Below are 14,493 nucleotides of genomic sequence, written 5' to 3'. Positions count from 1 at the left end.
CAATTTGGCGCTTCTGCGCATGGCGCCATTTTGAGCTTCTGCACATGTGCCGAAACCCGGAAGTAACCTGTTCCAGTGCTTCTGGGTTCGGCGCAGTCCGCAACCCAAAAACATGCAACCCACAGCATTCATAACACGAGGTATGACTTGTACAGTGGTACTGTGGATTAAGAACTTAATTCGTTCTGGAGGTCTGTTCTTAACCTGAAACTGTTCATAACCTGAAGCACCACTTTAGCTAATGGGGCCTCCTGCTGCCGCTGCACCGTCGCTACACGATTTCTGTTCTCATCCTGAAGCAAAGTTCTTAACCCGAGGTACTATTTCTGGGTTAGTGTAGCCTGTAACTTGAAGCGTCTGTAACCTGAAGCATATGTAACCCAAGGTACCACTGTACTCATTTCTAGTGATAGGAATTTGCTACATAGACACAAATACACAAACTTTGCAACACTTTTGCATTCCGTGTCTGGTTTCAAAATTATCCTATTCATGAACTTTTCTTGAAAACAGCACAGATGATCTGAGACTGCCACAATGTGTCTTCACTGACTACAAACTACAGTAGGATAGAAGCCTTAGTGGTCAAGTCATTTTTTTGTGATCAGCACCAACTCCAGGACAGCCATATTTTAAACAGTGAAAATCCAGACAGAAAAGTTGTTGGGGGTTATTTTTTTGGCTTGCCCAAAGTTGTGCGCAAGGGTTTGCTGGGGAGTTCCTGCAGTTGATTGGCACTTAGAATGCCTCTATACCAATTGCAGCATAAAATCAGATATTTATATTGCCACACCCCAGTGCCTGTGACTCAGTTGAGAGGTAGAGCTTTTTCTCTGACAGCATGATCAGAGACAAAGAAAGGGACTGTGTGGTTGCTATGGTGACTAAATTTGTGGACCCTTGAAAAATCCTCACAAACTGTTGCAGAGACTCCTAGTAACAGTATCATGCAAATTACTTTTGTGGGGTATCTCCTGCTCAAAACAGGGAAATAATACTTTTAGAGAAACTTTAAAATGATAAGTAGTTCCACTTTAGTGCAGTACAATGAAAGTAATTTAGTTTATTGACTACAGAGCTACAGCCCAAGCATTACAAACATATGCATCATCATTATTATTATAATATTTTTTTAAAAAATGGCTACGCTTTGCAGAACTGTTCATTATAATATTTAGTAACAAAAATTCTGTAGTTTAGTAAGCTGTGGAGAGATGTCAAGTTTTCATAATTTTCATAGTGAAATATATTTTAAATATACATTAATGTGTACTAAAGAGAACTATTACAATTATTTCAAGTCTGCAATGTTTCCTCACTTAAAAATTAAAGTATTTCAAAATTAATTATAATTTTGAGGGGCAGAAATGGCACTTAATGCTGATTAGTATTCTTAACTGAGTAATTTTTAATTCAAAATGACCATCAGAAAGAAATGTGTCTATAGTTAATCATATTGATTTTAATAAAATATAAAATGCAGTGAGTAATTATGTAGATTAAAAATGGAAAGTGATTCATGCAAAGGAATTTGGAAAGAGGCACCTATATTAAAAAAATATTCATAGTTTTTCAGGTATGAAAGTATAATTTTTGGTTGGCAGTTTCTACTAACTGAACCAGGAAGATAATAATTATGGTCCTTACTTGAGCAGATCTGCATACATATCCCACAACTAATGGTTTTCAAAGTCAGTTTTGACAGTGCCAACAGTCAACCTGGGTGATTTCCAAGCAATGATTGAAAATGTCCAAGCCCAGCACATCAACTCACAACTGAGATATTTGGCTACAACAGATAAAAGCTGCAATGCTGGCTTAAGAAAGGGAGTACCACAAAAATTCTTTTCAGGTGTTACTCATATGCATTTACTAAATGTGCAAAGGGGAAGGAGGATCATCTACAAAGGTGTGCTAAAAGCTGGATTCAAGTGGAATCCTGTATGTGCTGGTCAATACTCATGACAGCATTTCCACACACTGATGCTATTGGCTTCATCCAATTCATTGCTTATTTGTTTAAATTTATATTTCCCACTCACAGCAATGACTTAAGGTTGATACTGAAAGGGACATAATTCAAATTTTGGCTTTGGAATAAGCTCAAGTAACTTCATATCAGCAGTATAAAACTAACATTTTTTCTTTTTGGTCTCTGCCATAGTCACTATTGTCTCCTAAATGTACAGATTTCTCATCCATTCTCACTCCAGTTATCTACTTATTGTACCCATTTTTAAAACAATATAGAAAGAATACCTATAGTATTCAAACAGATGATGAAAATCAAAACAAATTTACATAAACCAGTATATATTGTAGAATTTATTTTAGTCAGAATTTAACAAGGACCTGCAAGGATCCCTTGAATATGCCACAATAGTACAGAAAATAGAATCAACCCATACAGAAAATAAACTTCTTTACAAAATCTAGTCCTCAGCCAGCTGGAATTTTTGCATTAAGTTTTCTACCAATACTCAGAATCATACATAACTTGGATTACTGGTTGCCTAAAGTGGCTCACTAAATCTTTCCAGACTCTTGAAATGATGAGACATGCTGCCAACAGTATGTGGGTTGAAAGGTCTTTACTTTTCAATTTTTTATCCAACTCCTCAATTATATTGAGCATCGCCACTTCTGGAGATATGCTCACTACCTGTGAGGTGATATTACTTGTCTCTTGAAAAATTTGTACCGAAATGAGGTCTACCTTACTACAACCTGCAGCACATTCTTTTCTCTGACAGAAAAAAAAATTGCATCAGTTGAAAGGAGTCTTTGGCTCCAACAAAATTTTATCTGAAATCCATGTTGTACTGGAATTCCCTTTTTGTGGAATGCCCATCTTTCAAATGAATGATATAGACATTTTACCTAGACTGTTCTGTTGAAAGTAATACTGAAAACCTTACCAACAAATGACCCTCTTACCTGATTAAGCTTCTTCCATAGATTGAGGACTGGAGAAAGCTCATTAGACCAGATTTCCCTGTCAAATTTGCAGCCAGCAGTTACAGACCTGCTCAAGATCCGAAGCTGTGAAATTACCTGTGAGATAAAAAGATAATATGACAGTGTGTGAACACTTAGACAATTCTCTAGTAAGGTTATGGGTAAGTCAAATAAACAGAATTGTCTTCTGGAGGTTGGGGTGGAATCAAGCACTTCAAATGTAGCACTGTCGACTGTTCGACAGTGGAATTTGCTGCCAAGGAGTGTGGTGGAGTCTTCTTCTTTGGAGGTCTTTAAGCAGAGGCTTGACAACCATATGTCAGGAGTGCTCTGATGGTGTTTCCTGCTTGGCAGGGGGTTGGACTCGATGGCCCTTGTGGTCTCTTCCAACTCTATGATTCTATGAAATCCGACTCAAGGCTGCAGTACCCTAACCAGTTATGCATGTATATTCATGATGGCAATGCAACTGTAGCAATCATAAATATGTGCAGGATTGAATCACATATTATTTAAATTCTTGTGTTGTGGTAGGAGAAGGAAGCAAGCATACATTGTCTTGCTCAGGGGTCGGCAAACACTGGTCCGCAGGCCGGATCTGGCCTAATTGCCCTCTGGATCCAGCCCACGAATGGTTCTGCAACTGCCGCTTGGATTGGTGCAATCACCATTTTTTCCGCGATTCTCCCGCCCCCCCGACTAAATCTCCCAGCATGCTCTGAGGTTGCTCAGACTTCTGCAACATGGGCCAATCCGAAGCCTTAGCAACCTCAGGCCTCCCTTCCACTGGCCGCTTTGATGCGAGCTGGCTGCCAATGGCGACCCTTCCCGAGACTCGTTGCGCCAATCAGGGTGAGGCGCAGGGCAGGGCGCCTTGTTGACATCTAGCTCCGAGAAGGGAGGAGGAGAAGCGAAGGGGCGGGAAGAAGTGGGAGCAGAGGGCCTGTGAGGAGGGAGGAGAAGGAGGAAGAGGAATACTATTCTGTGCTGCTTGGCGGTGGCACATTAGCAGAACGGTCATGGACACCCTGGGGTAGGGGCCCTTGCCAGCTGGGTGACTGCAACCACTCCGTGCAAGCTGAGACCCACCGCCGGCGGGGCGCCCCCTCCCCAGCCCAACCTGCTCCATCTGAACATGGTGACTAGAGGTATCTCAGCCGCTCTGTCTTTGAAGGAGTGTGCGCATGCACGCACATGTGGTCCAGCCCGCCACAAGTTCTGAGGGACAGTGAATCGGCCCCTCGCAGAAAAAGTTTGCTGACCCCTGGTCTTGCTGATATCACTATTGAGGGATAGATGCTGGCATTTGTTTCGGCCTATAGAGACAGGCAGCTGTAAGAATGCCATGCACACCCCTCATGCGCCTGTCTTGCCATAAGCCTTGCTAGAGGCTCTGGTGAAGGGGGGAGGGAATCTTTCCAACAAGGAATATTAAAAAATCAGCTGCATTTATTAGTTTTGATCTTGGCAAGAAATCAGTATTTTATCTTTTAAAAAAAAAAGTTCCATTGGGATTTTTGGAAGTTTAAGTGGGATAGTTTCATTTTACTTCGTCCTTGTTGGAATAATAAAACATCTATGAATTGTTATGCATTTTTTTCACAGCAATGCAGTAGCATTGCCCATACTGACATTTATTTATCTTATCAATATTTACAGGCTGCCCTGTAACAGAGCTGTCAGGGTAGCTCCCAAGAAGAAATGAAACAATTTTAAATTCAAGATCAATAAAATAGCGGCATGTTTATTTTCTGTTTACATGTTATTTAAAATGGTTGTTTCTTCTAAGATTTTAAAACTACAGTGTAGTTCCTGTTTTGCTTGGCCACACAGAACTTTTGAAATAAATAAACATTAATCTTTCTCTAGGGCAAACTATTTAGTTGTTAAATAGTCGGAATTATCCACTTAAAGTCCACCAGTGCATTTTTGATTGATTTTCTAATCTTGAAAAATGTGTGATGATGCACTGTTTCATTTTCTTTGTTTGTCTGATAAATTATGTACTGTTGTTTGGTTCAGTGAAAGCAAATTAAAATAATTTATCAGACTTGCTAGAACATGAAGCCTCACTAGTTGGTAGTCTGTGGAAGTATTATTTTAACTTTTATAATTGTTGCTATCGATTAATTCGCTAAACATTGAAGAAAACAAATTCAAGCTTTAAAAGGAACATAGACACAAATGAGGATTTTTTTTTTTAACATTTCCATTCTCAAACTAGATACAAAAGATTTTCAATTTTGATGGAAATGCATCACTTAACTTATTGGGAATGTTTTCTTCCCCTGGAAATCCAAAATGCAACCTTGCTTTTTCTGAGCAGAAGCAATATTTCTGCTACTAGATACACAGATATATACTAAGCCATATACCGTATTTTTCCTTGTATAAAACACCCCAGTGTATAAGATAACCCCTAATTTTTGAGCCCCAAATTAAGAAATAAATATTTTAAACATTCCATGTATAAGAAGACAACCAAATTTAAACTTAAAAAAATGGGGGGGGGATATATTCTTATACAATGGAAAATACAGTAATTAGATGCCCCCCTCCTATTCCTCCCAACATATATAGGATTACCAAAAAAAAATCCTGTCAAATGAGTATATTTTATTGCACTCATATTAGCCAAACTAATCTTTATCTGGTCTCTTAAGAGGAGCAAAATGAAGGTGAAGACTAGTAATTATTTCTTTCAGAGGCCAAAACAGAAAAAAGTTTCTCACGCACATAGCTGAGTGGTTAACATAATACCATTTTTTTAAAAAAAGCTCATGGTGAATCCTGGAAGTTACAGACTGGTTACTTTAATGCTTGTTTCTGGAAAACTGAAAGAGGGGAAAACACTCTAAACCACTATGAACCAATAATGCACTCTGTTTCTAAAGAAAAGAACCCTCAAACAAGCAAAGAAACCACCTTTGTATATAAAAAAAATCTTAGCTTGTGACTGAAGTTCTTGCAATCTAAACAACAATCTAAGTACTAGCGGAAAAAGTGCTGTGGAGTTCAAGTGAGAATGCAAAGGGCAAGCTGGAAGCCTGGAAAGCAAACTTGGGGTTAGAAAGGCCAGAAATTGAGGAGGTGCTTGCACACTATTTCTTCTTAAGAAAAGTACAGCCTTTTCCATGGCACAATGAAATGTTAGGGCTGAAAATCCTCTCTCATCCTGAACTTCATAATACTATGTTGCAGTCCTAACAGTTATAGGAACCCACCTGAGTTAAATAATTCTACCTTACATTCTAGTTCGTGGGCAGGCAAACTAAGTCCTAGGGGCCAGATCCGGCACAATAGCCTTCTGAATCTGGCCCACGGATAGTCCGGGAATCAGCATGTTTTTACATGAGTAGAATGTGTGCTTTTATTTAAAATGAATCTCTGGGTTATTTTGTGGGGCATAGGAATTTGTTCATTCTCCCCCCCAAAAAATATAGTTCGGCCCCCCACAAGGTCTGAGGGACAGTGGACCAGCCCCCTGCTGAAAAAGTTTGCTGACCCCTGTTCTTTCCCCTCCATTAATGAACGAAGTCACTAGATACAAAGGTTGATAGGAAAGGCTCTCTATACACATGAATAAAGAAAGGGTTGATTTTCACAAGAAATGTGCAATTTAAAGGATAAAATCTGAACTGGAAAATAATATATGAACTAAAAGTTGCTTTAATTTTTAGTAACTACATGCATATGTTTAAGTTAATTTTTATGTATTTAAAAAAATTGATTCTGTTTTGTCTGCAATGTAGTTTAGCTACAGATTTCCCCTACTCTATATTAAATATGGCTAAACCATTTGTTTATTTAAGCAAATCTATTCAACAGTTTTAAGAAGTCACAGAATGTAAACATACATTAAATTCAAAGATAAGTGACAAAAATGAGTTTTGTACAGCTTCTGCAGAATTATCTCTTCAAAACTCTGTGGCAGACTTTTGTACTAAAGTACAAAATCTTTAATGACTTGATTATTTTTTCTTATAAAATCAGCCAATAAACCTTCTTCTACATTTTCATCTCCCCATCAATAGGAAAATAAAAAGGCAAGTACTCTACTGCCACCTACCATATTTAGTTACTGTATAATATATGTGACAGAAATGTTATTTCCTCAGATTTTATCACCTCGCTTGAAAATATACTATTTTTTACCATGTTAATGGCAACAGACAGTTTTCAAAATAGGTAGCAGCATCTAAAAATTATGTTATGTGCCCTGAATAAACACTAGCAAAGAAACTCATGAAAGATGACCCTGATTCAATCCAAACACAGAAAAGCTATTTTCAGTCACATGGTCCACTTTTGATGAATGTAAAATGGAGCCTATTTTCCAATGCAGTGATTTCCTGCCTCTACTTAACTGCAAGAAAGACTCTTTGGGGAGGTACATATAAACAACTTATTCTTCTCCTAGCCCTTTGCTAGAGCAGGCTGAGGTGTCAAATGATATTTTGCTTCATCTGTACTTTACTGGCTTCCATTGTCTGAAAGAATAACTTTCTGACAGTACAGACAGTGGAATGGACTCCCTCGGGAGGTGGTGGAGTCTCTGTCATTAAGCAGAGCTTGGATGTCAATCTGTCGAGGATGCTTTAGCTGTGTTTCCTGCTTTGCGGGGGGTAGGAGTAGATGCTCTGGGGATCCCTTCCAACTCTACAATTCTATGACTGTAACTGCTGTGCTTACTAATAAGTATAGGTAAAGGACCCCTGTACAGTTAAGTCCAGAATTCAACTATGGGGTTGGGTGCTCATCTCTGCTTCCAGGCCAAGGGAGCCGGTGTTTGTCCGCAGACAGCTTTCCGGGTCATGTGGCCAGCATGACTAAACTGCTTCTGGTGCAACGGGACACCATGACGGAAGCCAGAGTGCACGTTTACCTTCCCATTGGAGCGGTACCTATTTATCTTCTCGCACTGGTATGCTTTTGAATGGCTAGGTTGGCAGGAGCTGGGACAGAGCAACGGGAGGTCACTCCGTTGCATGGATTTGAGCTGCCTACTTTTGATCGGCAAACCCAAGAGGTTCAGTGGTTTAGACCACAGCGCCACCCATCTATATCTATCTATCTATCTATCTATCTATCTATGTGGTGCTGTGGTATATGCTAGCACAGTACTTAGTGTTAAGGATACATCTGTACTGGACAAAATTATGGGTAGGTCCATATTGGAAACCTCAACTTATGCAGCGAGGGGAAGGTTAGATAAGAAGCAACAGTGCACTGTTCTATGTCAGGGCTGGCAGCCTGAAAGCACACTCAAGGTAGTTAACCCTGAAGACAGGCAGCCCATGGCAAATGAGTGTAGAGAGTGCCGGGTGAGGCAAAGCAGCTGGTGGACAACAAGGTCTGAGGATCCGTAGAAGATTCTGAGGATTTTAGGCCAAGAACACCTTCAGCTCTTGTGCCAGCTGACAAATGGCTTAATCATACTGGCCATGTCAGCTAAGAGGCTGCAGTACTTCCTTCTGGCTACCTTCATTGCCAATGGAAAACACGTTCAAGACACCAGTTGCTCGCTAATTTGGCAAGCTGACACGAGTGTTGCTAACCAGCTCTCCTCGTCAGCAGTTCTACCATGAGAGAACCATATCTGAGGGAGTGTGGAAGAAACTGGCTGGATCAGATCCCTAATTTGCAGTACAAATAATGTGACATGGAAGGAAACCTTCAGTCAACATCCTTCCAGAAAAGAATGCTAAAGACTTAAGCCCTAATGTTAAAATCCTTTGTCTCTTGTAATTTGACACTCCTGAAAATGAATTGTTTGTATTTTGGGAAGCTTCCTGGTGCTTAGTTAGATTTAATGTTTGTATTAAGTTAAGTATTTAAATCAAGGGTTACATGAAATCCAACGTTTTACAAATGTTTTAAAAAAGAAAACTGGGATTCTTTCCGTAAGCCTGCCATGAAATGTGTTTTTAAGTATGAAAAATTAAACTGCATAAGCTTCCTCAGTGCTTACACCAAATGTCATTTACATTTTTTATCATTTATTTGCTTATATCACTGAGAACTTGACTAAGGATCTGTTAGCATGAGACAGTACTAAAGATTCGTAACTACAATAATGGCACTCTTTGTCAGGATAGTGAATATTATGAGAACATAGATTGTCTCAGTATCCTTCCAATATGCATTCTAGTCTTGTGCATGTCCAAAGTATAATTTATGGCAGTGATTTGCAAGATGAGGTTTTTACTAAGTATCAGAAGTAAAATGTGCAGGCTTTATACTATGTCAAGGAACTGCATCAGCATATTTTTCAAGGGAATTAGGTCTTAAAAGCTTGAATACAAATCACAGGAGACATGCTAGCTTATGCAATTTTAACTTAAGCAAACTAAAAGCGAACCTCTCTGTCACAGTGAAAAACCCATTCATTCTGCCAGCTGTGAATATGAATATCATCAAAGTTCAAAACTATGTGCCACTTGTTTCTGTGAAGAGGCCATGTACTGCATTTTATTAGGAATACAGTCAGTTAGTCTTTATCTGTAGATAACCGTAAGTCATTACAAATAAGCCAAAATAGAAAAGAAAAAGGAGACCAACAAGCAAACTGATGGATATACTGTGTGTGAATAAACCAAGGGAGTACATTCATTTGTTCTGTCCCAGTTACAATACACAGGGAGACATAGACCCGGTTTGCACCCCTCCTTGCACCTAAGAAACCTGTCAGACATGCAATGCCACTAGATGTTCCATGGGTAGGTAAAATATTTGAATAGGGCATATGCATGTAAAATACAGCATATGAAGGTTTCCAGATCACATTGATATTCTAGATAAGATCCATTATTTGGCCATAAAGTATGGGCTCACATACAATTGATTTTATACATGAACGCTGTAATGAAGCATTACACCCATGACTGAAGGAGGAAGGTTCTGCCAGTTGGGAAGGCACTTTCTAGCTCCCCCACCATACAATAAAGTGATGATGAGAGAGTTGCTGCTGGGCATGGATGCTGCTGTGAGAAGCAGAGAAAAAACTCTGCTAAAATTCAGGCTTTCTTCTCTCTCTGCGCAGCTGTGGCAGCAGGTGGAGGGGGGACAAAGGAGAGAAAAGAGCTTCTTTCTCCCTTTCAGCCCCCCCCCCCAATGACTGCCACAAACTGCTCTCTGAAGTGCCCCCACTCCACTGAATATTGCTGCTGAGACAAGTGATGGAGGGGGGAGATGCTTCAGAGAGCAGTTTGGCAAACTTCTCTCTGAAGTGCCTCCCGCACTCCTTTAAAAGGGGGTGGGATAGCCTGGGAGGGGATAGGCAGGTGGGTGGGTTAAGGTATAAAGAGAGGATGGGCTGGCCACGTGTTGGGGAAGGGGGCTTGGCAAAGGGAATGGCAAGGGGAGCGAACAGGGGAGGTAGCCCCTAGTAATAAGGTATATTTGTCTAGATCCAGCAGCAGCAGCAAAAGCAGCACCTCCTCAGCATCTGTATAACTTGCAGGCAGAAAAAATGTCCTGGTTCTGTCCAGTCTTTTGTTACATGGATTTATTCTGCTTTGCATCTCACTCCTCCAATTTAACTAAGAATGTATAGTAAGTTTGTTTGCATGTAACACTAAGTCAACAGGGACGCGGGTGGCACTGTGGGTTAAACCACAGAGCCTAGGACTTGCTGATCAGAAGGTCGGCGGTTCAAATCCCCGCGACGGGGTGAGCTCCCGTTGCTCAGTCCCAGCTTCTGCCAACCTAGCAGTTCGAAAGCACGTCAAAGTGCAAGTAGATAAATAGGTACCACTCCAGCGGGAAGGTAAACAGCATTTCCGTGCGCTGCTCTGGTTTCGCCAGAAGCGGCTTAGTCATGCTGGCCACATGACCCAGAAGCTGGACGCTGGCTCCCTCGGCCAATAAAGCGAGATGAGCGCCGCAACCCCAGAGTCAGTCACAACTGGACCTAATAGTCAGGGATCCCTTTTACCTCTTTAACACTAAGTCAAATCATTTTCAAGCTGCCTCTCTAGTACTGGAAGCTAAACCATGGCTTGCCTTAACATCTGTTTAGCCTCAGGTATGCTGTTTTCTCTTCCAAACAAGCCACAGGCAGTAAGCCCAGAACAAACCTTGGTTAATGCTCATTGTTTGTTTGGAGTAAGGCAAACCACAAGCTCTGATTTGGATGTAACACAAAGCCAAACCAATGCTTCACTCTCTGTATTGGGCAGGAGGAGGAGGCAGGGGGCTGAAATGGTCAGCATGTTCTCACTATGTACCAACATGTAGCATGCAGGTGGCCCAGAACATTGATGCAACACCAGTACACTGGTAAAGCACCACACGCACTTGACAGAACCCTACATTCAATCTCATCAAGTAATTGTGTTGTGGCAGTGTTTTATGAATGTGCACTGGGCACAACTACACAAGTGCAAAATATGGCTCTAAAGAAGCTGGATGAGATCACAAATACAATCACATAAAATTGCTTTTGTGGTGTTTTTCAGTTTGTACAAGTGCACATATATAAAGAAACTCAGACGAAGGAATTGAAAGCTGAGGGAAAGCAAGCATGCACCCTGCACAGAAATCAGAGATTAAAAAATGGTACAATGTAGAATTCCAAATGCATTTGTTCCACTGAGGAAGCAAGTGCAAGTAAATCCAGACTCTAAAATCTAGGATGAAGCCCTCAATATGAGATTCCCATAAAGTTGACAGTAACGGAGGTAGTGAAAATATTGTCTATTGTGTTTAGGCCACACATACGTAAGCACTGGTAGACTAGGATTCCAAGGTGTTTTTTTCTGAGAAAGGCATTGCATAGAAATAAGCAATCTTCCGATAGCTTTCCTCAACAGAGATAAATAAGCTCTTTAAATAACCATATTTTTCTGTGTATAAGATGCCCCCGTTTGGGGGGACTCCAAATTAAGAAAACACCCCTCAGCATTACCCGTGTATAAGACGAGCCCCAATTTTAAACCTCATTTTTTGGGTAAAAAAACCTAGTCATATACACGGAAAAATACGGTACTTTGAATATATATGATTCGGGATAAGAAGATGGTACCATTTTGAGAAACAAACTTCTCAGATCATCATGCACCATTTAGAAAAACAACTAGTTGTTTGGCTAAGATTTTTCTTTTTTCTTTTAGTAATGCTTGTTGTCAAGGTGTAGTCCAAGTGGTAAGTGCCAAAGCTAAATTCCATATCTGAAATCTCAGTATCTTTATATCAGAATTTAAACTAACATGGGCTAAGGGCAGGTTTCACTTTTTCATAGTCATTTTTCATTATTATAAAAATGCACACCTTATTAATTAAAGACTTACAACTACTGTATTATCCGCTGTAAATGGCTGCTGCAACATGATGCAATGTTTCAAGGGCATCATAAAGTATCTTTATGACAGGAATTTGCAAAGCTGAGGCTCAGAGCCGAGTTCAAAACTCCATATGGCAATAAGATAACTGAGGGTATGATTGAATAATAAAAAGCAAACGGTGCTTTATAAATGATTTCTGTATTCTCCAATTATGTGGACTAGAAGAAAACAGTGTGAATTTCATGGTTCAGGTCATGTTTATGAAAGGGTAATTTGCAGAGATCCTTGCATACAGTGATAATCATGTCTGTGTGCATTTATATACCAAAGGCACATATGCAGAATGTCACTGACATTGCTTAGACAGAATTCCGGAGTTTTGGTTTTGACTGACTATGCCACTCAGTTCAGAAATGCATTTGTGATGCAGTAAGATTTCAAAGGGGATCCCATGACTCTGCAGTATACTGCATTGTGCTGCAGCGTATATTTGTATTCTGCATCAAAGAAGGGCCAGCATGCTTCAACAATGGCTTTCCATGCAGAAAACATATTACAATTGAAATATAAAAAGCTAGAAATTAAAATGATTGTTTAAATGGTTATTAAAGGATCACCAGTATGACCCTTTCTCTTTACTATTTGTTTAGGGTGAAATGTTTAATACAGCAAAATGTATCCTGAAATAACCACCCCTTAATTCAGTTCACCTTTCTTATATTTATCAGAGGGCTGGATCTCCTGATAAAACAGGGGCTTTTCTATTGCTTCTGATATATCTTGTAAAGAGTGATTGTGTACAGTATTTCTTCAGTTAAGCAGCAGTGAATTGAACTCAGACTTTGGTAAGCTGCAAATGGGCTCACAAAGTGGACCAAAGAGTAAGGCTATAACTCCATTCTTGTCAAAAATGATTTACGGCTATTAATTGTCAATTAATCTTCATTAAATCTCAGAGAAACTCATTACACCTCAGTGTAACTGAGCTCTAACGCAGACATTCCAAACATTTTTCACAGAATAAATTTTAAGTACTTATATTTTCCTGTTCTTTTTGAAACCGAGAACAGTGCACCCAATGCCCATCTCTCATGGATGGTTCAGCAAGATGCCATGGTTGATGCTATCCCAAAGTCACCAAGATCTAGTAAGACCAACAAGGTCACATTTCCCCTCTCACTCTCCCTTTAGATGTCATCTATCAGCGCAACCAAGACAGATTCAGCGCCAAACAGGTCTGGAGTAGATCTAGATACAGTGGTACCTCGGGTTAAGTACTTAATTCATTCCGGAGGTCCGTACTTAACCTGAAACTGTTCTTAACCTGAAGCACCACGTTAGCTAATGGGGCCTCCTGCTGCTGCCACGCCGCTGGAGCCCAATTTCTGTTCTTATCCTGAAGCAAAGTTCTTAACCTGAAGCACTATTTCTGGGTTAGCGGGGTGTGTAACCTGTAGCATATGTAACCTGAAGCGTATGTAACCCGAGGTACCACTGTAGTCAGTTTCCTCCAGGAATGCCTTAGACTATAGTAAGTTTTGTTTAATCTCTGAATTAAATCCGCAGTCATTGTTTACCATTTCTTTCTGTTACCAGAATCAGAACATTAGAAAATACACCAGATTTAATGGAACTCATGTATGAACAAGGTAAACTGATACACAGCTTTATTATGGCCATCTTTATGGTTTGTCTGGTGAAATGTTAGCTGCAAAAGCGTATCTCAGAACCTAGCAGATTCTCACCTTCAATTTGCCTGGTGGAGAAATGAATGCACACCACCAAAAGCAGCACTTTAATTGACTTACCCCAAATAGAAATACATTAAACAATTGACTGGAGTCTAACATTGCACTCTAATCACTGTTGCAGAACCTTCTTTTGAGTATCTGTGCTGACAAGCAACTCAATTTACAATTAATATTGTTTGCACGCCACCTCAAACTTTGAGCAGTGTAAGATTCCAAGGTTCCAGGTGCGAAGGACAGCGAAGATTGGTGTATTTATGATATATGGGTTATTTACACATGCACACATATACAACCTGAGTCTATGATGGAGGGGTTCACAGCATTAACACCCCAAGAGGGTTTTGCTTCTTCCATAGTCACAGCCTTAGATTCTAGCAAAAATGTGGCAGGGCTCTGGCTCCCATCTGTCCAGCCTGCAAGCTTCTAATTGTCTATCATTAAATAGTTGAACTACTACATGATAATATTTTGTTTTAGGGAAAATTAGCTCAGCACATTTA

General features: G+C 40.0%; 1 protein-coding gene across 1 annotated transcript in view; it reads right to left on the bottom strand.

Moving 5' to 3' along the window:
• Nucleotides 1-14,493, bottom strand: part of DYNC2H1 (dynein cytoplasmic 2 heavy chain 1) — a 154,872-nt gene that overhangs the window by 28,614 nt on the left and 111,765 nt on the right. Inside the window, exon 84 of the mRNA XM_083435941.1 lies at nt 2,938-3,054. Within this exon, the coding sequence (XP_083292067.1) occupies nt 2,938-3,054 (117 nt within the window). The remainder of the gene's footprint in view (nt 1-2,937; nt 3,055-14,493) is intronic.

Source organism: Podarcis tiliguerta (assembly GCF_965153285.1).
Source record: "Podarcis tiliguerta genome assembly, chromosome: 4".
NCBI lineage: Eukaryota > Metazoa > Chordata > Lepidosauria > Squamata > Lacertidae > Podarcis > Podarcis tiliguerta.
This window is presented reverse-complemented; position numbering and strand designations above follow the sequence as displayed.